At 36.1% G+C, this 24257-nt stretch overlaps 1 protein-coding gene across 3 annotated transcripts in view; it reads right to left on the reverse strand.

Moving 5' to 3' along the window:
- The window catches only part of OSBPL9 (oxysterol binding protein like 9), a 57368-nt gene that overhangs the window by 13074 nt on the left and 20037 nt on the right, over positions 1-24257 (reverse strand). The window contains exons 4-8 of one of the 3 annotated variants that reach the window (XM_085308039.1): positions 16809-16904; positions 14732-14779; positions 9106-9135; positions 5833-5883; positions 1171-1209 (exon numbers count right to left, since the gene is read on the reverse strand). In XM_085308039.1, the coding sequence (XP_085164165.1) occupies positions 1171-1209; positions 5833-5883; positions 9106-9135; positions 14732-14779; positions 16809-16904 (264 nt within the window). The remainder of the gene's footprint in view (positions 1-1170; positions 1210-5832; positions 5884-9105; positions 9136-14731; positions 14780-16808; positions 16905-24257) is intronic. The other 2 variants (XM_085308040.1, XM_085308042.1) reach the window with 2 other exon arrangements.

The following is a 24257-nucleotide window of genomic DNA, read 5'->3' on the forward strand; positions in this document are numbered from 1 at the left end:
GCACCACTAACTAGAATTTTCCCTTAAGTATTTTGGGGTAGGCCTTCATGRTTTAGATATAGACAAAGGCATACCTAAAAGCATTTCCTATTCTTTTAATAATAATAAAGTTATAAAAAACACCTCCCTTCACCATGATATCAAGCTGAGCACATTCCTGCCTGAACTCGATCCAATATCTGACCTTAAACCCAAGTTAAGGTGAGCTACACTGTCAATCTCCGTAGCATCAAAATTTCAGCTTTCACAGTCACTGCTGCATCACTTTACACATTCTTACAAAAATACATTTTTTTTTCCATCATAATCTAGCACAGAGACAATTATAGTAGTGGTCAATAAAATTTAGGACTATCAGAAGTCCTAATATCTGTATTGCATTTCTGAGAAAAGACACAGAGTTAAGAGGCAAATATGTAGAGCTGCAGATCATCTCTGCCATAGGCAACTGCAAAAGCATGAAACCAAAATTTGTACATGCATCTTTACTTCAAAGTTCACACCAGAAAAATTATACTACTAAAACTGTATGTCACAGAAAGAGAAAGTAGAGCTTAGGAGTTACCAGCAACTGTAATTAAAACAAACTATGATTTTTAGAGAGTTATGTTATACTGAAACCAACCTCCTATTAAAAATATCTGAAATGTGTACAAGTAACAAAAACAGAAAAAAGAACAGAAGTTACATATGACTGAAACCAAAGATGGCAGAAGTCATTAAAAATGAAGAAGTTGTACTAAAGATGAAACATTGCTGAAGCAGACATAATACAACTTTGTGTCAGATGAGCACAGCAGAGAAGACAAACTACCTGAAGTACATGGACAGAAGATCTAATTTATACATAAAAATACTTCAGATGGAACACAAAACTATTTCTGTCCCAATGATTGCCCCTTTCATTTGTTCACATGGCAGATTTTCATCTAATTTTTCAGTCATAATACTGCCATTTAAAACAGCCAGTATAAGACTGCTCACTGTATTTTCTAATGACAAAAGTGGCACTCAACCTCAGAAGCTAACAACTCAGCAGTATTTTTAACAAGAGACTTGAAGCAGTAAATTAGAGAAAGAAGGAAGGATGTTGCAAAATTAGTGGAAATTCAGGCCTCTGTTCACATTTCTGCAGAAATAAAGGCAGATAAAGATTAGATTTAAACTTACTATAAGTCCATCTGCGTGCTTCTCCTCATTATTTTGGTCCTTAAGGAAAAAACGTTAAAAATATCAACATATCAATCTTGTATGACTTATCAGTTCTGTGTTATCTGAGAACTATAACAGTAAGTTTCTCTCAGGGATGTTTACATTTTCAGCCATAAAATGTTAATGTTCTGAGGACCTGTCTATGCAAATTTGAACAATTTTAAGAATATCCCTTCCACACTATATCATGTTATTATGCCTTACAATGTAAGTTCCTGCTAAATAAGAGTCCCCCTAGCTCTACAGTACTAACGAGTCCCTAAATACTGAAACACATTAAGTTCTTTGCTTCTAAAGAGCAATGGTTAGCCTATAGGTCAAGTTTCCAAAAGCACTTCTGGCTTTTGAAAGGCAAAAGTGCATTTTGAAATTAAATCTTTTAAGCTTTACTAGATTTTAAAACCTGTTTATCTTATTAAGAGACTAGCTTTGGCCCAGAGGCTTATGTGAAGGCAGGCAATGCATGGAAAGAACTGTCATGGGGGGGAAATTACACTAGCAGCAGGCAAGTTAATGCCAATCTACAGTGAGCACAGTTTTAACATACACAGTCAAATCTCTTCATTTCTGCCCAGAAGTTCATACTAGCCAGCACATCTATCCATAGCTTTGTTCAGTGTAAACTGTCAGACATCTACAGAGTATTTCCCCAGATTTCCAGTTGTCGAAGTTATGAAGAAAAAGAGAACCAAGAAAAGAAAAAAGCTGTAAATAATATTGAAAATAAAGTTAGGACATACATATATTTTGATATTTAAAATGGCTACAGTATTATACTCTCTTTTAGCTTATACATTTACCTATAGGCTGCCACATTTTCATGTCTGCTAGTTGACATTTCTTAAGCAAGGTTTTCAATGACAAAAAGAGGACACCAAGCACACTGAGTTCTGCTGGGTTGCAAACTGGCAAACAAAAATGCCACCTGCAAAAATGCCATTTTTTCCACACACAAAATTTCCATGTTGTATGACCATATCTTGCGTATAAGAAATTAAACAGAAGATTGCTGTCCTATCTCAGCAATACAGAACCAGCAATGTGTGTGGCACGTTAATCAGGTAAGGAAAGGAGAAATGCCATAAAACTAGACAGGCAAAACCAACTGCAAGTGATGGGGTGAAAAAGGGAAGGCAAAGATCCAAAGCTATGTATCRAAACAATAAGAGCTACTTCATACAATGTATAATACACATTTCTGTTATAAGACTGCAGTTCACCAAACCRCTGAGAGATCACTACATATATTTTACATGCAGAGATTATTAGCAGAACTGGGCAACTTTTCAACTGTAATTCACACTAGCCAAATGCTTCACCTACCCATTCCACTTTGTTTATTTTGATTGCTTTTCAGTAAGGCATATTTGTAAAACTACTGTATTATATCATATACCTATTTAATTGGCATTTACTTCATTATTAAATTACTCATACTCCTATTATTCATTATTGTACAAGACAGGCTGTTCTAAGTCCATAAAGTAGTTCAACTTAATGCAAATAGGAAACAGATTTACCTCAATACATCAAAATCATTCAAACAATAAACGGCTACATATCYGAAACTGAAATAGGTTCTAAGTACATAAGAAAAAATGATGCCATTTTTCAAGGTATGCAAACAATCAGCAGGTAACTATGAAATATGTCTCCTAATGGGAAAAGCACTGTAGAAGTAAAAGTGGGAGGGGTACGGATAAAATGGTTTAATATTAGTCATGTAAGTCATCAGGTAGACTTGTGTTATAGCTTTTGGAAAAAAATTCTAGAAGCTTAGGTTATATACTGGAGAACCAAACAGAAAGCTACAAGTTATACTCAAAGAAATTTTAATATATTAAGTTTCACATACATGCAGCAGAGAATTATACTCTTACTTCCCACAGCAGTAGGAAATCAGGATATCAGTAAAGCTCAGRGAAGGGAAAAAAGTCAGAATGTCATGTAGTCAACGAGTGTATTTGCTTAAGATGGAGAGAGAGGAGGAAAACAAAAGCAGAAGAAAGGTTATTAAAATAGGAGGAAGATTTAAAGAGGATATTTTTCACTATGCATGAATCAACTTCTTTCATTTACTAAATTAGTCCCCCAAAAGACCTTTACTCTGTCTACTTTTATGTTTATATACTACCTGAAGCAGTAGAGCCCTGAACCTGACCAAAAAAATGGCCATAACCGCCACCACAAGTTCCGTTTGTCTGTTGTCAACAAGCTACTTCCCAACTTCAAAAAATAAGCTTATATCATCGGCACAAGATTAAACAATATTTGCCCCACGAAACTCACCCACAGTACACTGCAGAAATGGAATCTGACAGTCCACAGGCCCAGAAAGCTAACTCAGCCATCCGTAACYAGCTTTGATCAGGAATGGAAAAGCAGACTATAATTCTGCTTTTCCAGCTTTACTACTGTATTGCATTATTAAGCTTAAAAAAGGTGCAAAATTTCACAGGAATTGAACCTCTGTAACAATTACAACAGTTAGATACATTTATATAGTAAGTAACCAAAAATGAGGCAGTCACTTGTTACACATTGCTATATTGAGGTAGCTGTTGAGAAACAAGTTACATGTCTGCATAAGCAACCTGAGATACTATCATCCARTCTATAACTGCCTCTCCCAAACTCAGTCGAACAAGCATGCAACTTGCATGCACTTGCCTGTTAYAGCTACACAGCRAGTGAGAGAGAAGGAGTTAAGCCATGATTGGGAGGTCCCAGCTCCCAGGAGAAGAGGCGAAAAGACAGGATGCCAACCTGCTGTTGCAGCTTTCCATGCAGATGAAACTCCTCAAAGACATTTCAGAGATTTAATTTTAGCGTTGAGTATTACTGCAACACTTAGTGATTTTACAYGGCTTTTCTGCTATTATTACTTTGAAGGATTCAAAGGGCATCACAGCATGCTGAACACAGGTTGTTCTCGCTCTAGATTCATGTGGCACAAAGCTATTTCCATGTACCTTGCTACTTTTAAAATATTTTTGTTTCCACATGAACATGTTAACTAATGCATCTTGTCCTCCAAATTTATCTATCTTTTTAAACTAAAACTGCGAACATTTGATATTCATAGCTGCACTGATTACTGAAAGAGTATTGCATCCAGAAGAACCTGATCCTGCAAGATTCTAAGCACTTCCATTTTCAYAGGCCTCAAAATTCTGTAAAATGTATTTAGCATCTAGAAATTAAAACAAACAGCAGCATAATATTTGAGAGCTCCTAACAAATAAAGTAAAAAAATAAAAATAATGCAGAGTACAGGAAAAAAACACTGAAGTGCCTATGCCTATTCCTGAATAAATTAGAGTAAGTTATGATTAAATACAGTCCTAAATTCAGAAAATGGTATAAAAGTTGGTTTCTTTGCAGAACAGAAATGAAAAAAAAATCTGATAAGCAAATCTCACTATCTTTAACAAGATAACAAAACACTTAAGTGTTGTGAAAGTCCAAATGTATTGCGCATTYGTATTCTTAAATAACATAATTTCAAGTTCATGATGATGTTGGAACTTCTTGAAATAGGGACCTATTAAAAGCCTTGTCAAATCACAGTTTAGATTAACATCACAATTTTCCCTTTTACTATTTATGCTAGTCACATTCTTAAATGAAGCAGAAMGGCTACTTAGTTTCATTCAGTTTTTGTTCTGTAATCCTTATACTTGTAGAAGGCTCTGACTTAATCTAATTGCAAACTCTGCAAAAAAAGAACTTTCTTTTGAGCTTTTTGGAACATKAATTTCCTGAAGAGCAAGCCTCAGGTCAGTAAAAATTGCCCTGCAATACAARTATAAAGACCAAAAGAAGAACAGACATTTTAGAGTAGATTCAAAACAGCAYCAGTCCTGACCGGTCAGCGACCAGGATTATCACCGCAGCTCCTGAAGCAGCAGTGCAATGCTTTGGAAGCAATGCTAGCAGTATGGCTAGTGTGACGGGCCACAGCAGTTACTGATTTTATCAGGTTTTTTTTAACCAGTCAATGAAATATACATTAGCTTATTCAAAACCTGAAAACAGATGTCAAACACTTCTTCCCAGAGAGGAAATCAGACCTGCTGAATGCAGGAACATTAGTACTTAAAAAAAAAAAAAAAAATTTTTTTTGCACCAGCAACATAGGAACAATATGGTACAAAATTCAGTACAAACTTTATGACTGTCAAATGTGTTTTAATCTTTATTGTTTGTAGGAAGCTGAGAGGTGTTTTTGTGTAAGGATTCTTTTTCCCCCTCTTACGGTGAGCTACCTATCATCATATCTTAGAAGTTTTACAAATTACAAAATGAATTAGGTTATATTGACTATAGTCAATATATTTAGAATTATTTCCTTACTAAAACTCATCACATAAAAGCGAAAGACTGAATAAAGTAATTGAAGTTTTGGCTGTGAATATGGATACAATTGTCTACTGCGGAACTCAGTATTTTTGAAATGTCATTAAAATAGTAAGTTAACCTACACAAATTTTTTTAATATATTCTGGAACATATGTGATAGAACACACTCTTAAATGTCAAGTGTCRGATGAAAAAATGAGTTTTCCCACAGATTAACACCATATAATTAAAGTTCAAAATTGTTTAGAGTGTACTTACTTTAGCAATCTGTAGCAACACAATGCAGTGTTTTATTGATTCTACCATACTCTAGAAAAAAACAACAACAACATCAGCATCTTRTATTTTGTATTTGCAGGTATCTTAATAGTGACATACAATATTAACTGAAATACTGAGTAAGAATTAAATGGACACTCACTTCTGTAGACCCTTATTTTCCCCTCCCCTTTTTCTGCCAAAGACAAAAGCACAGCTGTAGAAAATTAAAGTAGCCAAAGGCCATGTGCAGGACATCCAGGTGAAATGGAAGCCAACTTTAACTCTCAGAAAGCTGTAAGCAGGCAAGTTCTGAGCAAGTAGCATACCTGTTGCATGTATGCAGCACTGCTTTTTTTTTTTTTTTTTTTCAGTTTTAATAAAGACATCCCCTGGTTTAAAAGGTTGACAAATTCTCTTTTTAAGCTGAAAATAAGGGGGAGGAGTGAAGGAAAGCAAATAGAGTTAGTTAAGATGAAAGCAATGGAAGCTCTAGAAAAGGATAAACAGTGCAAGTTCTGATACATAACATATGAAACACAGTAAAAGGAGAACAGCAGAGAGTACCATGAAAGAGTTGAACATGTGAAGCAAAAAGGAAAGAAACAGGATATGAAACAAGSGCACTGGGAAATATTAACATCAGCTTATCAAAAGATTCAGGATGACAAGACTGGGAAGCAAGGAGAGAAAATGACAAAAAGAGCAAGAAAGTTTTGATAGAGTTAAAAAAAGAAAAAAGAAAAAAAGAAAGAAAAAAAAGACTCCAAACAGCATTGAGTAACAAATTAGCTATGAGACACCTAGAAAGAGCCTTAGAAGAGGCAAGTCAAAGTTTATCTATAAAAGTAAGCAGTGTGCAAACCTTTGGGTAAATGGTATATGGAAGGAAAAGGAAACTAGGAAGRGACAAATTTTGATTCCTACTGCCATAGGAATTGGAAGAAATTTAATATTATTAACCAATTAAATGCTGATTTATAATCAATTCTCTAACATCCTCATAGCACTGTAAGATTATCCAGAGTGTGTTATCACTTATTCCCCAGGGTCATCTTTTGTCTTGACTATTTTAACTAGCAAATAAGCACCCTGCCAGACACTAACTGTTTCCACAGAGAGTTGGCTGATGCATTTCTGCACCACATTTCCAGGACASCAAGGGCTCCACACAATTATCTTGGGCCCCACTGGTCCTGTTATATTCATGCTGGACTAAACTAACCAGGCCAGAGACACAGCCATTGCCCATCACAACATCTTGGGCAAAGCAGCCAAGGTCTCACTTGGCTTGTGTTTAACCAGTGCTACCACGCTCTGCCAAATCTCAGCAGACTCTTGGAGCGGTCTGTGCCTGTACCACGCTTCAAGAGCGGTCCAAGACAGACATGGATATATCAGAGCAAGTCCAGTGAAGGGCCACAAAGATGATTATGAGACTGGAACATCTGTCACACAAGAAGAGGCTGAGAGCGCTGGGACTGGTTAGCCTGGAGAGGGAAAGGCTCAGGGGGGTTTTATCAGTGTGTATAAATATCTGATGGGAGAGTGTAAAGAAGATGGAGCCAGATTCTTCTCAGTGGTATCCTGTGACAGGACAAGAGGCAATGGGCACAAATTGAAATATAATAAATACCATTTAAACATAAGGTGTTTTTTTGTTTTTTTGGGTTTTTTTTGAACTATGAGGTGGCTGAACACTGGAACAGTTTGCCCAGAAAGGCAGTGGACTCTCCACCTTGGAAATATTCAACACTTAACTGAATACAGTCCTGCCCTGGTTGATTCTGCTTTGAGAAGGGGGGTTGGACTGGATGATATCCAGAGGGCCCATCCAACCTCAACTATTCTGATTTTATGATCCCGAGACACCAGACTTAAATCTGAATGTTACACACATCCAGGCTGCTTCTTTGCTGTCATACTACTGGATTTCTCATATGACTCCCAGAAACCGAAACACTAATCAGGATAATGCATAGATGGTACTATGGTATATATCAGCCAGCCTTGGTCTGATGTGACAAGAAAAAAAAAATCAAAGTCCAGAGGGCCTCAAGCTGACCCTGTACTTCATTGTTCAATAGCCACGTTGTCCAGAGCTTTTCCATTATTCAGGGTAATCCATTCAGCATCAGCTCAAATAATGAGCAGATGAGGAGGGAAAGAAGGTGAGGAGCAGGGCAAGTTGACAAGTAAATTAATGCTGTCATAAGAGTTTAGAAGCACTCAAGAAATAGAAAAAAGATTCTATAAAAGACTCAAAATGGGATAAGGTGAAAAGGAAAAAAATAATACCACCATGATGAGAAAATTTAACTGGAGAGAAGAATATTGATTTACCAGATCTCAGAGAAAAATTAATTCATAGGAAAGCAGCACTTTCCATCATCTATACAGCAACATAATATCCCCATCATTTATCAGAAGTGAAGCAATATCGAGAAAAAATTGGAAACAGTCTAGAACAGACAAGTAGCTTTGAACTGTGAGAGCCAAGCTGATGAGAAGGCTGCTGAGCATGAACAAAGTTATTTAGCAGTAAATACAAGAGGGAAGGATGAGGTGGGAAGCAGACCCATTTCCAATACAATAAAGGAAGACATGACATGCATCTTAATAATGACAAAGTGTCCAAAAAATTATTGGGGTGAAGAGATAGATCAAGTAGGACAGAATGATAAAAAGGAACCTTCCTAAAGCTGAGAACTCTCCTCATTGCAATATGTCATTAAAAGTTTTAAAAGGTCTGAAGGGAGAGAAGCGAGTTTTCCATACTAACAAAGTTAAGAATAGGATCATATTATGTGCCTCTTTCAAAAAGATCTGTGATAAGAAATGTGTTCTTATCAGATGCTTCTACTGGAAAATGTGTATTTATCAAAAGATTTCTCTCAAGAGAACTTCTTTTTAAGAAAAGAAAAGTTTAAAAAGAACATTTCAAGAAAATTTTTTTTAATTTCAAATTTATATTCAGTAAACCTGAACCTGCCTAAAAGTGTTTCAAATAAAGTTGACATCTGACCAAAACATGAAACTGATTACTAACATTTTCCCTCACAACTAATCCATTTTTTTTTTGCTCCACTGCTCCAACATTAAAACAAAATTGAAACTTCATCCTTAATGAAAACAAACAAAAAAAATCCCATTCTTGTATGGCTTTAAAAGAAAAGTTTCTACTCTCTGGCAAAAACTTTTTAAAACAATTGCAAGAAAATGAAGTGATTTGTCAGAATCATATATAACAGATATTAAAAAAAATTAACTTACACTGGTTGTTTCTTTGAGACTTTCAATTTTCTGCAAAGAAAATTCCAAATAATATGGTTAAAGAATTTCAAGCATCTAGCTTTACTTAAATACTGTACTACAAACACTCTATTTTATCTTAAATTGGGAGAGGAATAGAAGAAAGCAAGCAACATGAAAGAGACTATTTCTGTAGGTAGACATTTAGAGTTTTTCTATCTTGTTCATTACAGAATAAATCAAATTGATGATTACAGCTTAAAGATGACAAGCCTAGGATTTTCTGAGAAGTGATACATTTACCCATCTAGGTCCACACTTCAATTCTGCATAACATAAACAGTGACAAACATGGAATTCAGTATAAGGATTCACACTAACCTCAGTTTGTACCTTTATGCAGTGTCCTGAATGATAGCACATTCCAATAGCTAATATCGCTTGAAAGGACCATCATTCAAGTATAATAGTTCCCATAGTTTTGGGGGAAAAAATGGAAAACAAAAGTGCACATATTTCTTGTTCTAAGCTTCCAGTAAAAGTGTATCTGGAAATCTGCCCATTTAAAACTTTTATCTAGAAACACTTGTTCATAAAGATTTCCTGCATGGAATAGATATCTACATGCCTTTCAACACATAAACACAACCTAAGMAGCATATGGATGCTGTTGATGCCTTTGCATCTTGCTAAGGGCAAAATTATTAAATTGGACTCAGCACTGAACCACTATTAATTAAATTACAAAACCTCTCTGTTTTGATTAATATGAATATCTCACAGGACTTCAATCATAGTCTTTAGGATTCCTCAAGAATCAAAATGTGTAAAGTAACTTTTATCCCTAGACAGCATTGCAGCACAGATTCTACTCCGCCAGAGAATAACACGTACCTACACGTCTGCTGGAGAAAACAGTCTCAGTTTATATCGATAAAAATGTAGAAATGGCTTTTCAGATAACAACTGGGGAAAATTTGTCCACTAAACTTTGATTTTACCATTCATAAGGAAGTTACATATTTCCCTCAATCTGTGCTTAACTGGCAAGAGGTGGCAAATGGCACCTATCCTCTTTCACTGGATCAACTGGACCATACTGATCTAGCAAATAGTATCTGAAGGCTACTATATTATGAAGTGAAGCATATTTATTTCTGCTGCAAGTAGAGTAATATGCCAACAGCTATACTTCCCTACTTTTTTTTCCTTATTTTCATATCTCTACCATACTTCAAGACCAAACATTATCAATATGTAATGGAATTAAAAAAGGGGGGGGCATTTTAAATATGACGACAAMAACTCAGTGAAGCCCTGAGCCTTTTAGTACCAAAACAGAATAGGCAATGTATCCAAACATACAAATCTCGTCAGCTGGACAACCGAACAGCTAAAATGAATCATTCAGTCTGAAGGTTTTATAGTCAACTGTAGGCAGTCATGAGCAGTTCTAACTATTTTTCCAGCAAGTTACAATGTAATTACACACCAAACAGATTAGTATCTCATTCCACTCACTGATAAAATCTTTCTTGAAACTCTGAAAGTGATGACATGCCCTACAATGTGCTTTGGTTATACTGTTTCCCCTCCTGCCCATTTGTAGATTGCAAGGTATCYCTTAGTCTGTTGGTTTCTTCTTTTCCTTACAGCTGTGCACAGACAAAAAGATAATTTGCAAAAGATCACAAAGAATATCTGAGGTAGAACAAATCTCAGGTCACCTGGTTACCAAGACTCATACACGAATTATAGAAAAGCATTTTATTTCTTTAAGCATTTTAACAGTTTACTATTATCAGTCCAGCTTAAGTAGTAACACACCATACGCACTAAATAATTTTTGACCCCACATTTGTGCTCTTTAGCTACCTAGCAAGAGCACAGCACAGAAAATCAGAATACTCTATCTTTTTTATACATACACAAAATTAAGAGAACAGTGCAGGCAAGTCAGACCCAGGCCCTGTGAGGACCTGTCTAAAAAGCACCAGTCCTGTCCCTTATGGCTAAGCAAATGAAATATAACTCTGCCTGTCCTAGTTTGAATTTCTAATTAAAGTGCACAGGGCAGAACGTAAAGAAAATGTTAGATTTTCTTTGTTTCCAGAGGTTATCTATTTTATCCCCCATGTGTGTACTTTGTAAATTCATTTGTAAAAATCTGCAAAACTGATATGAAAGCGGGGGTTTCATAAGCAATGTGTAAATCTAGAGCTGTGAAGAAAATAGCCATAAAACAAAGCATGACTGCTTCTCCATAAGATTTTATATAAACATACTACAGACATGACACAGGGGAGAGAAAAACCAAGTGGAGTATCGCGAATAACAAAACCACCCCAAATTATCTTGGTTTGTTGGGAGAAGGCTTGCACTTCTCACTGATCGTATAGAACTACACTTCTATGTATACACACTGCTACAATCCTTCTAACTTCATTCTTTTCCTCTTTTTCATTTAAACTTTTCTTCTTCTATTTAAACACAGCTGCTATTAAGCTACTGCCATAAAAATTAACATATTTGCAAAAAATTTTACTACAGTAAAAATATACATATTTTATAAGTTGTAAATAAAATCATAAAGAGGCAAAATAGGAGGTGTGTTGAAGATTTTTTTTAAAAAAGCACCAATAAAAATTAAAACCAACGAATATCACTTTCTACCTAAGAGTTACTAGAATTTTCTCTCTTCAAGATCCCTACTCTGACTTTGAAAATTGGTGAAGATAAAATTTTAATACAGTAGTGTTCCTAGTTTTAGGTAACGAGCACGTGTTTTTGCAAACCAAACATCAGTTTCCTGTGCACATGCATTATCTTCTGCATCCCTGTCTCCCCCGGTAGCTGTACCAGCGTTCCGAGGAACACCTTCGTTTCAAGCTGCCTTACGGTTGCAGAATGTGGCCACATTCACTACCCAATCCAATCAAATTGCAGGCTGCCACTGAAACTATTTACTTGCTGCTTGTTATACTTCTGCGGCATCTCGTTTTTCACGAGGTCACTGATGAGCCAACAGAAAGCTAATTTTATTTCATGGATTAGGATTTTTGCCTCATTCAACAGTCATGTGGCTACAAAGAATTGTATTAGCTTGTCTGAAAGGGAGGCAGTAGGGGTACGTAGGGGCAGCTGACTCATAATCAGGATCAGTAACAACCTGAAGCTCTCTCCTCAGATAGGGTTTACTTCACAAAAAGTACTCACTGTGAGCCAGAGCTTGTGCAGGCAACTGCTGCTTGCCCAAAAGCTTGTCAAGAAATGTCAGCTTCCTTCCAGCTTGCCCAATATACACTTCATTCTGCTAATTTTGAATGCTTAATTTTATTTCCCCCAAGATCTCTGTGGTCAAGATAGTTTCATGAAACTAAATAGAAACACTTAAGTTGAGTTCTCACCAATAATACTGCTGTCACTAAGAAAATAAGGTCCTATTTTGTTTTCTCCTGATAATGCCAGTACACTCAGATTACATACCTTTTCTCTATTTCCCACATAATCAGACATATATGTTGTACTCCATCAACAGCTTCCACAAAAGTAGTAGCACTGCTAGTTATAGTATGTTTGCAAGATAGTTAGCAAGAACTACTACTGTAGCTCTGCCAGGAATATCAGTATAACACAGCGACCTTAAGGAATACTGCGATTGTCAAAAAGTCTGCACAATTCATCAATTGTGCATATGCACTATCTTCTTCAAAGTTCAAAAAGTGTCCGTGCCTCAAAAATAAAATATCCAAGAACTCTGAAGCATCTTGGAACATATACACCCTATGCCATTATTTTAAAAGACAAAAGATTCCAAAACAAAACCAGTTTGTCTAATTCTCTGTACTCTTACAAAAATAATGCACCAGGTTTTAAATGCCTGGCCATAAACAGTTTCAGAAAACAGCATGCAGCTACTTGAGACGCACATAATGCTCAGATAACCAAGTCTTGCTTCACCAAAAAGTATCCTGCAGGTTAGACTCAGCCCACAGCCTGATAACTGAACCATATTTATGTAAACAGGAAAATTGCTAAATATGCTATCAAACCTCTTAGCTACTTTAATCCAGGAATAGACATGATCAAAAAAAAAGAGGTTTGCAAGTTTTTYGTTGTTGTTTGCTTGCTTTTAAATAAAGGATAAATGGATCTACATACAAATTGGGCAAAATAAAGAATAAATGAATCTATAGTAAATTGCAATGCTCATCCAGCAGAGCAAGCTGACCTCTTCTAAATCAGCCTCCTCCTCTTCCTATAAAGTCAGTCTGTCTGTTCTGTAGATACCTTGCAGAGATGAAGGAAGAAGTCATGTAACCTCTAACTTAGCAATATGTGAGAAGTCTCTAGGGATTAGAAACACTGTAACATGAAAAAAAAAAAAAGAAAAGAAAAAAAATGTACCACCTGATCTGCATCTGGAGAGAGGGCAAAACTGAAGGACAACTTTTTCCCAGTACAAAGCACAGAAGGAAAAATACAGAAGGTCTTACTCCTTCTAGTCAGTTGTCTACAGATTAAATATGCTTAAATGGAGAATGCTTGCACTTCAAAGTTATTTTTAAAAACTACATATACAAAAAAAAAAAAAAAGACAGACAGACCATCGCTTGTGAAGTCACTTGCATGCCATAATGCATCTGACAAGACGGGTAACATACGCAAGGTCACAACCATTCTACAGAACTGCATAGGGAAGCAGACTTATCACAGAAAGCCATCAAACAGTTTTCAAAACTGAAAACAAACACTGAAAGAAAAACAGCTCATTTTCTAATAGCAAAAAGAAAACAAAAAAAAGGGAATAAATACACCACTACTTCATAATACAGGAATTACTACATTTACTTAAACAAAAGCAACTCCTCTGTAATAAACACTATACATTATACTTACATATTAAATCTTTCTTCCACACCACAAATTCATGTACAAAATTATCATGCTAGTTTATGCTAAACCCGCAGCACCAAAAATGTGCTAGCCTTTCTTAATCACAGCGACTGAATTTCAACCTACAAACTTGCTTTTAGAATAAGAAGGGGGGGAAATAAAAAAAATAAAAAATAATAAAAAAAGCCATCAGTTAAATGAATTACAATATAGCTAAAAAGATAATGCCATCCAGATAGAAAACTACATTTTTGGGCATCCTCACCAAAGATAAATGAAACATATCAGAGTTCCAACATGTACCATGCTAGTCACAGAACTATGTAGGATGTAGACCGATGATGTGAAATGCACGTGTTTTGTTTTGTTTTTAAGAATAGCTTTGCTACTCCCACAAACATATCAAACATTCACCCTTGCTAAAGAGGAAAAAAAATAGAAAATTTAAGTTAAAAATGCTTTAAACAATTGAATAACAAAGGAGTAATCATTTCCTATACACTGAATTTTTTTTTTTTTTTTAATGTTTCAAGAATGGCACTCAATATTACTAAAAAACTTAAGCTCACCTCCTACTTACTACAGAAATTATACTGCTACCAGTTACTCAAATTGTTTTAAGTGATTTTGGCAACTTGAGACATGTGAAAATAGATGGAAGGATTTTGAATTTCTAGAGTGTATAATAAATTGATGCACAAATCCATCAGATAAAGCAAAATAAGAAATATTTAAGATAAAATATACTTGCTTTTCTCTGTTCATCATCTTTGCAGTTCTGAAGTTTTTCATCAAACAGCTAGAAGAAAAAAAATATATTTGTGAAAAAACTGAAAATGCTATTTTTCCATAAAATATCAGCCAGAAACACTGAAATTTCAAAACCAAAAGTATTTAACAAGTTTTTAAGGTATATGAACTTGGTATTACGACCCAAAGTAGTTATTACCTAGTATTTCTTCACAGCATTTGCGATACTGTATCTCTGTAACTCAAATTACCCTTTTCTGCAAGACACAGGATCTCGGCTCTTGATGCTGGGCCCAGAACTTGGGCTGGCACAGTTTTGCCATGGTTTGAACAAAAAGGTGAGGTTGAGTAATAGAAGTGACACTCCTCAGAACACCTCAAACTGCTTTTTTATTTTTCCCTCCCCTGCAAAGATCTTTAGGGCATGAAGTGCTTACCACAACAGCACCTCAATCCTTATCAATCCTCCTAGGTTCCCTCCTCATTCAGGCTAATATAAACTGTGGTAAGATTTATRTGCACTTCTTAGGAAAGATGCATAATGATTTCACAGTGTTAGGTTCTGTATTTTTTTATTAAAAGTGGAACAGGAGATGCAGCTAAAAACACTGCACAAATTCTTACTGACAAGATTGTCTATTTAACATAAACCGAGCTACCTTTGACAGCACGCAGACCTGCAGATAGAAATAATCATCAAGCACAAGTTGTTCAAGAAAGAAATATGATTAAAGATAATACTCAAAAGTTCGTCATATCCATCCTTGCTCAGAAAAGATGCTGCACTTTTGAGTAGTGGAACCAGAGTATTCACTCAACTGCCCATCTAAAACCTAGTTACTTATACAACTTTCTCTTGAGAGCCAATTTCTGGTTCTAAAAAAAGACTGTAGTCTTAGTCTCTGTCCACTCTTAAATTCTCTGTTCTCTCATTGTTAGTTCGCAAACCTCCTCCCCACGCTTGCCCTGAAGTAACAGGCAGAAGGCATTCAGATTTAAATACCTTCCTTCAGTGAAGCATGTTTCCCTCGCACACTCCTACTAGATGGTCTGGGAGCAAGAGACAGCTAACTCCTGACTCAAGTCTTTGTAGTTTAGCTTTGAATTCTGTTTGCACCTCTTGTCTACCTCCATTTCTGTTTGTATGCTCTTCCCTATCTCTCCCCAAAATGACTGATTTTTTGCTGAATATCCCATATGCAGTATTTGTCAAGTAGTATCAGAAAAAAAAAAAAAAAAAAAAATCCAAAACGGCAGAATGGAAGGAATCTAACACACAATTTTAACCTGCTGAGTCATGGGGAAAAAGTATCTTAGCTGGCAGAAAAAAAAAATTGTTTTTCCCAGTAAGGTAGGTACTGTGAGATTATGACCTTATCATTCTTTGCCTCTCTTGTATTTAAAATACACATGCACAGTGGAAAAGAACCGTATTTCTGCAGAATTTCTATAGAATGCTTTTACTTGAGGATGAAGAACAGATACCTATCACTACTGCAGCAAAGTCTGGAACTACCTGCAACCATAATTACAAATTACATGACAAAATTTTCTCAAAAGAAATTCTGAAATGCTATGAGCAAGACAATGACTTCATTACATTTTAAATTTAAACTCATCTCTGCCAATTGCATCAAGTTATACATACAAGAATGTGTATTTCAGTGGTTATATACCATTCTAAAAAAATCTTTTTACAGAAAGTTATTCTGATTTTCTAACATTATTTTAACAATCCCAAGAACCACTTCAAGAGAAATGAAGACCTGCATTTTCATCAAACTTTTATAACATTTAATTTTATTACTTCTGGTAAGAATCTTTTTACTTCAGAAGTAATATTCTAATCTAGGGGAAAAAAATGACATCAGTAGACTTCATATATAACACATATGTTTTCCCATGTTCATATTCTGCTCAGTTAGATAAGTCTCTGCCTCCCACATTTACGAGAATACATTCAAAATGTAAAACATGATTCCTCCCTCTGTTCAGCTACCTTTCAGCCAAGCCTCAAAATCCAGTGACATGTAAACTCAGAGTACAGTCAATCAATACACCAGAGTTTATTAACATACCTTCAGTTGATCTATCAAGATCTGTAAGTACGCATCAGCCTCCGCAAGTTTCTTATCAAAATCATGAACACTGGGAACAAATCCTGAATCCACACCCTAGATATATTAAAAAGACAGRCAAGTCAAATATTTAAGTAGAGGTTTTGAAAAAAAATGGTAGCAAAAATACAGTTTTGCTTGCCAACTGGCTGATAAATGCTGTTTTGCCTCTCATCCTGCAATGTGTAAACACAGGCACACAGCTGAGCATGTTTCTCTTCTGCTTCCAGTTAAATAAGTAACAGTAAATTGCTACACATTTTCAGCAATGGTCTAATCACATAGAGTATTTGACTATTTATAATTGAAAAAAAAAACATTTTAAATAACATTAATTAGGTTTCTTTGGAAAACATGAGACAGAAATCAGTATTGCTGCAGACTGTCCCATGATTCCATATTCTTACATTTCAATTAAAGACGACAAAACCATATCCATCTATATGACAGCACTTTTTTCACTTCAAAAAGAGCCTTTGCCAAWTGAAATACAGCTCAACTCACAGTTCCTTAGTGAAGGACTGAGCAAATTAATACTAAGCCTCTTCATAAAGATGGACTCACCTTCCAGTTGAAAACTTTGAACACATTAATTGATTGTCCTAGTTACTTTATACCTACGGTAATTTGCAGCCTTTTCACTGCCACTGATTTCTTACATTTTGCTGCATATATGCTAACAAGTACAAAAATACCACTGCCACGAAAGTGACTACTTTTATATTTTCTCACTTGCAAATTTGTTTTCCTTAACAATGTAAAATTCAAAGCACACACTTCTGCATATAGTATATTCCCCATATTTAAACTGAAAAACTGTGTGCTTAAGAAAACTGAACAAACTCCTGTTGGGTTACCACATCTTTAAATATGACAGAGAAAATGAAGAGGATTCATGAAATCGATTATTTTTAACTTCAAAAGTCTGAATGGGAACAGATTAACCAGTGGGAAAAGAACMTTTTGTATTGGAAGGATATGCAATCTGTATCTGTAAAAATTCCATGTTTTGATTATGCAAAAAATTAAGGAAAAAAAAAAGGACACTAGAAATACCCAATGTAACAATTTTTCAAAAGAAACTAATGGACAGAAGGGTTCTTACAACCAAGAAACTTTCAACAATAACTGATCAAGTCTAAATTACATTAAAACTAAAGCTGAAACTATACAAGATTAACATTGTTTAATTGTTGAAGARGGAGTTGCCTGTACAGCTCATAGCCAACAACATCATTTCTGCAAAAGGTCTAGCATGTTCAGTTAGAAATTTCTGCAGGTAAGTCTTCACACAAAAACTGCATGAATTATACAGATTTCTGATAAGAGTACTATACACAGAAGTATAGCTTATGGTGCAAGTTATCTGTTTATTGCATCAAAATGCTGTTTTTTATTTCAGTCATCAGTCTAAGACTACTAACATGTAACAATCTAGTACTTATAGCAGTATCTTTAAAGCTAAAAGGCCGTTCTTAAAGTCCTGCCTCTTAGCACTAATGGAAAAGCTGATTAAAACATTAAGTGTTAGAACTGAATAGACAATTCACATGATTAGAAAGAAACCCTTGTCCAAAAAATTCTATTAGAATGTCAAAATTCCAATCAACAGAAAGAGAAAACTGTAAAAGTAGAGAGTCAAGCTGACATAACACAAGTGAAATGCAAATGAAATAATTTTGAAAAGAAACACAAGTACTTAAAGTTTCCTAGGAAACATTTCACTAATTTGCTCTGGGTTTGTGTAAAGACAGCTTAGGTGGAGTTTGATAATTGAGTGAATTCACTAGTCTTTATTCTATGAGATTAGATTAATAATTGTAAACCCTTCATATAGTTTCCAAATTAAAAATCCAAAGGTACCTGGAAAGTTAAAGTATCAAGGCTAGCAATGGCACAGAAAAAAAGAAAAGAAAAAAAACACTGTATAAATAGTAAATAAAACTAATCAACATTTCAAACCCAGTAGTAATTTAAAAACAGCAAGTATACAAGCAAAAGAGCAGGCTTTAATGGCAAATTCTCATTTCCTCCTTATCTGGTTATCCAAAGACACACTAGGAAGAAAAGGATCCTCTCGATCTCACTTTTCCTCTTCTCTTTGCCCAGTAGGAAATAAGATTTCAGATGAATGAGTCAGTAGAGTAAAAGAACGTTATTTTAAAAGTTAGTACTATTTCCAATAGTTTAAAACAGCTTGTTAAGCACGCAAACTAAGAAACTGCACACATGAACTAGCAATCAAGTTTGGAAACTGCACATCTGAACTAGCAATCAAATTTTTATAAGAAACTTGTATTATATGCTGTTTTCATATTCATAAATTGACAAAAAAGAGGTTGCCCATAGATGGGAGAATCCCCTTCCTAGGGTGCAGATTTCACAACTCAACCAGATCTGACCCTGAATAACCTAATAACTTAGAAGTTGGTCCCACCTCAAAAAGGGGCTTGGACAAGACGACATCCAGAGGTCCCTTCCAACTTGCTACGCCATGATTCCACAAGTAATTATCTTCAAATTACAAAAAAGAAGAGGAACCTAAACTACTTCAGATTTTCAGAAATACACCGAGTCCTATCATCAGTATGAATTTGAAGTAACACAACCTGTTTTTCCACTGAATCACTAGATCTATCAGTAAGTATACTTTATCTCCCCTCAATAACTGGCACTTTGTGCTCCAAATATATAGACTTTAAAGAATTGACAGCTGTATTACCAGATGCAATACAGGAGCAAATAACTGATAAACCTTTCAGATTGCCCACTTCTCCCAAAAAATACATTTGGGATCTGAATAACTTTGTCGAAAGCCCATGTTTGATAACCAAATTAGAGAAAAACATAACATAGCATTTCTTTCCCCACCACCACCCTACAGTTTCTGAGATTTCCCCTTCAGCACATATCACAAGCTTGAAGACAAGGCTTTATAGGATGCACATCAGACCCAAAGTCTGTAGGCAGTAAGAACACACATGGCCCAGCAACACACTGACCTACCAATTATCAGTCTTCCAGTGTGATCAGCACGATACCCCAAAACTTGGAAAGATCTTACATGCTAGTCTGAATGAAAAAACAGTCAAGCTAGGAGCCTGGCAAAATTATCCCCCTCACTTGCACCCCTTTTTTGGATAGCATGGGTGGGAAGGGGAGAACAACAACAAAATATGAAATTAAAAATACATATTATGAGTCTAATTTCCACTACAGAACTACTAGTATTCAAGAAGTTTATATCCTCGATTTTCCTATCCTCCAAAATAAGAATCACACATACCACAAAGATATTTGTATTCAAAACTTGTCTGTGTTGAGAAGTAATTCTAGCCTAATTTAAACTAGCCCTTTCAAATCAGGATGGGATGAAAAGATCACATTATCCTTAGAGGAATTTTACCAAAAAATTTCTGATGTATTTCTCAGATAAAAGCATTGCAATAAGGACTTCTGTAGAAAATGAACAGTAGCGAAGGCAAGGAAAAGACAAAAAAGATAGAGGCAGCAGTGAAGTCTTGACAGACTTGTCCTTGTAGAATAGTTTTGCTGGAGAAGAGAAAGAGAAAACTGTCCAGAGTGGACTGACTTTCTCATCTTTTTAAAGATACTTTTGCTATAGTCTTCATGTAATTAGGATTTTGAGTCCAGCAAAAGAATCTCATGAGAGTCAGTGTAGAAAAGCAAGTAATAGTGTTTTCCTTCAACCCTCCCAATTCCACAGTCGAAATACATCCCCTTATCTAAGGCATGTTTGATCTTGTGTAGTTGGACACCGCACGCAAGAACCACTGATAGAAAAATCAGAAAAATGATAGAGCAACCAATAAGCCACTAAACAATGGTATCACCTTGCTTTTTCTTTGCAGCAAATAGGTTACTATTTTCTCTGCTAGATTTTTAACTTGTATTTAAATTTGAAATACACCTCTCTGTTACTCATTTGTTTTTAAACTTACTTGAAGAGTTCCGGAAGGCAAATAAGCCTTCCAAATAGTCAGATTATCACTTTTGTTTTTTTAAAAAGCATTAATGTTTTGCAAAGGACAAAATGCTTAGCAAAGTCATTATGCAGCTAGAGATATTATCAGGTCTTAAGAGGGAAGAGAAACAGAGTTCAAAACTCCAAAATATTTACATACGGGTATAAAATTCTGTCTTTAAAACATAACTTTTGTGAGGTTTCAAATACACAGCAACTTTCAAGAACACAGGGATATCCTAGAGTCCCATGCCTTTACTTGCATCATTTGTTATGGATGTAGCTAATTCACAAGACACTATTCACTCACTATCATGAGGACTTGCAAAATCTGAAGGGGAGCATGCCAATTAACTCTATGCTCTTCCATGAGCACTTGCAAGATCTGTATCAGATATATTCTTCATCTTAAAGAATCTGTTCTTAATTTTATGCAAGTATTCTTGACTCATGCTGAAAGCCAGTAACAATACAGTTCACGTGAGGGAAATGCTTAGGAAAACTTTACTGTATCTTATATTTTCATTTTAAAAGTTCATTAAAAAATTTGGTTAACATGACAGTAAACATCATGATATGTGAAACTGTCAGCACAGTTTCACAAACATTTTAAACCAGCATAAGTGAACCAGAAAAAAAAATAGTTCCCCTGTTTGTTCTCACTCTTAGTCTGCTCTTTCTTTGAGTCAGCACAAACATTTGTATTGCCACACAGTTAACTCCATATGAAAACTAATCTGGGTTAATAGTAAACTAGGAAAAGGAAGATGGCAGGAGAGTAGTTTTAATTTGGGTCACTTCTAAATCCAGTTCCCAATTCAGCTCTACATTCTCGCTGCACTGTCACTTCACTTTCACTAGGAGAAGTAAGTTATTGAGGACAGATAGGACTGTTTCCAGTAGCCATACCAACCCCTAAGTATTAAGTTATGCTATGGTTTCATGAATATTTCAGTTGTTTTATCACCCTACACAGCAACCACCTCAGGTGAATTTCTTAGAATATAGTTTGTACACCTTACTATTTGCTACTAAGGTAGGTTAATATCTTAATCAAATTATGGAGATGGCAAGTTGCATTTTTTATTATTATTTCTTTTTCTTTTACTGTAACAAGAAAGAGCCTACTTCTGTACCGATAATTTTGTTCCTTTGATTCTACAGTAAGTCTACCGGCAACTCAAGTAGAGGTTGAAACAGTTTGGGGCATTATCTGAAGAGCTTTTGTAAATTTTAGTGACTATTCAAAAATTCTTAGCCTGCAAGTATTTTGAGACTCTCTAACGTGGGCAATCACTGTCATATGTATGCAGAAAGCACAAAAGACCTCTTATCTGTAGAGCATGCAACTTTCAGATTTATATTTGTTTGGCCTTTTTTTTTTTAAATCAGGCTGGTAATAGTCTTTTATGAAATTCTCAATAATTTCTTTAGCTGTCACTTTCAGACTCCAAGATCTTGTAGCAGCACTGGAATGAAGGAGGGGAAAAGTATATCTCAGGATATAACATTTAAGGCAAGAATTAACATGAAAGCTTGAGCTAATAGGAAGAAGAAAAAAATAAAACAAAACAAAGCAAAAACAGGTCTATCCCTTTAGGTTGAAGCATAATTATTATGGACAGGATCTTTTTGGAAAGACAAAACTACCAGTCTACATACAGACATTCAGCCTTTTAGAATGCTTACATTTACTTCATTTATTGTAGAATTCCCCTAAGGCATAAGACGACAACAGTTTCTGGTACTTTTTAGGAAGCTTCATCTCTTAGCAGTGGTCTCGCACTTTTAAGATCAAAAAAAAAAGAAAGAGCTGTGTTACTGTCGTCATAGAAGACATCAGTAATCTTTAACAGGTTTAGGCACAGGAGAATTTCTGAGCCGAGAAGTACATGTAGCACTGGGCTGCTGCTTGAAAGACAAAGGAGGAAAGCAGGATATTTAACTACAAAAGAAGGACTTCCTATTTGAATGGGATTGCTGGGTGACAGATTCTGGTACCGAACAAAATAAAATTTTAGATAAGTTATCACCCTCCAACCTCTGCCCCAGCAAACAAGAAACCTGAACCACCGTATACCTTCACCTCAGGTACACCTTTCCCCTTATCTTTTGTGGGAAAGATGTCACTGATGGGCTGCCACTGGAAAATCACTGACCTAGTAGTGCCACAACAGTAATATCTTGAGGGCTTAAAAGAAAAACATCAATGAGCTTCAGAATGGTACTTCCAACGCTACCATGCTGTCTGCTATTCAAAGACACTTCAACAGACAAAGCTAACGCTAGAAGAACCAAGCACATATTTAGTAATACTCTTGACATAAGAACACACAAAAATGTAGTAAGCAGAGAACAGACTTTAGTTTCAAAGTTTTGAGAAATTACACTACAAGCATATCTGAAATGTTTCCTCCCCATTTTGTTTCATTTGAATGCAATATTACTACTAGGAGTAATTATCAGTATTATAATCTTATTAGACCTCTGGGCAGCTGGGAGCCCCTTATTCATTCCAATGTATTTATGAGTCAGTTCCTCCTCAGTTCCTTGGCTGTAGCTCATTCTTGCAAGTTCCTACTTTTTTTTAAAGAAGTCTTTCAAAACACTTCCATTATACAAACCTATGGACAACACAGCAACAGCATTAAGTCAAAAATAGAATTAGCAAGGCTAAATCGGAGCTGAGAACATCCAGACACTGCTTCATCTCTCTAGCCCTGCACTAATTTGTTATCTTTCGCTCAATCGGTTTACACAACACACACACACACACACACACACACGCTGCCCAGCTTTCAGTGCGCTTTCCCAGTCTACCCAGCGCGCATCTGACACTACGAAGGAAGCGCATCTCCAAGGTTCGCTTCTGACTCTCCAAACTGGAGACTCCTGGACCAGAACAGGCAGAGTGTTTGAAAACTGCACAGAAACCAGAAGACTTAAGAAGGGTAAATAACTCTGGACAAAAACAGAGGCATACAGGTTTCACATGATAGATATCTCTCTGTTTTTGTTCACAACACTGAAGAAAATACTGTTGCAGAAAACAGATCTCGGCAACAGCACTSACAAGCCTGCGGCTGCAGAGCTAACGATCCTCCCCAGGAACTCATTTAACCTTATTGTCCAGACGGAACAGAAAGCAAAGGAGCATCAGGTGCAAGCAGCGGCGTTTCGTCTGAAGCGTTAATCGAAGCGGAGGCATGTGCGTACACAAGGGGCTCTAGCACACCCACGAAAGGGCACCCGCGAGCGCGGCGGCCGAGGGGGCGCAGCCGGGCCGGGGCCTCCGCGCACTCGCTCCCCCGCGCCGGGAGCCCCCGCGGCGCCCGGCTTCCAGGCGGCGCGGCCCCCGGGGGAGCCCGGCGCCTTCCTCCCTCCCCGCCGTCTCCCCGGTCTCCCCCGTACTCACACCGGCCATT

Source organism: Rhea americana, unplaced genomic scaffold (genome assembly GCF_003343005.1).
Source record: "Rhea americana isolate MKP2758 unplaced genomic scaffold, rheAme1 scaffold_27, whole genome shotgun sequence".
Lineage (NCBI taxonomy): Eukaryota > Metazoa > Chordata > Aves > Rheiformes > Rheidae > Rhea > Rhea americana.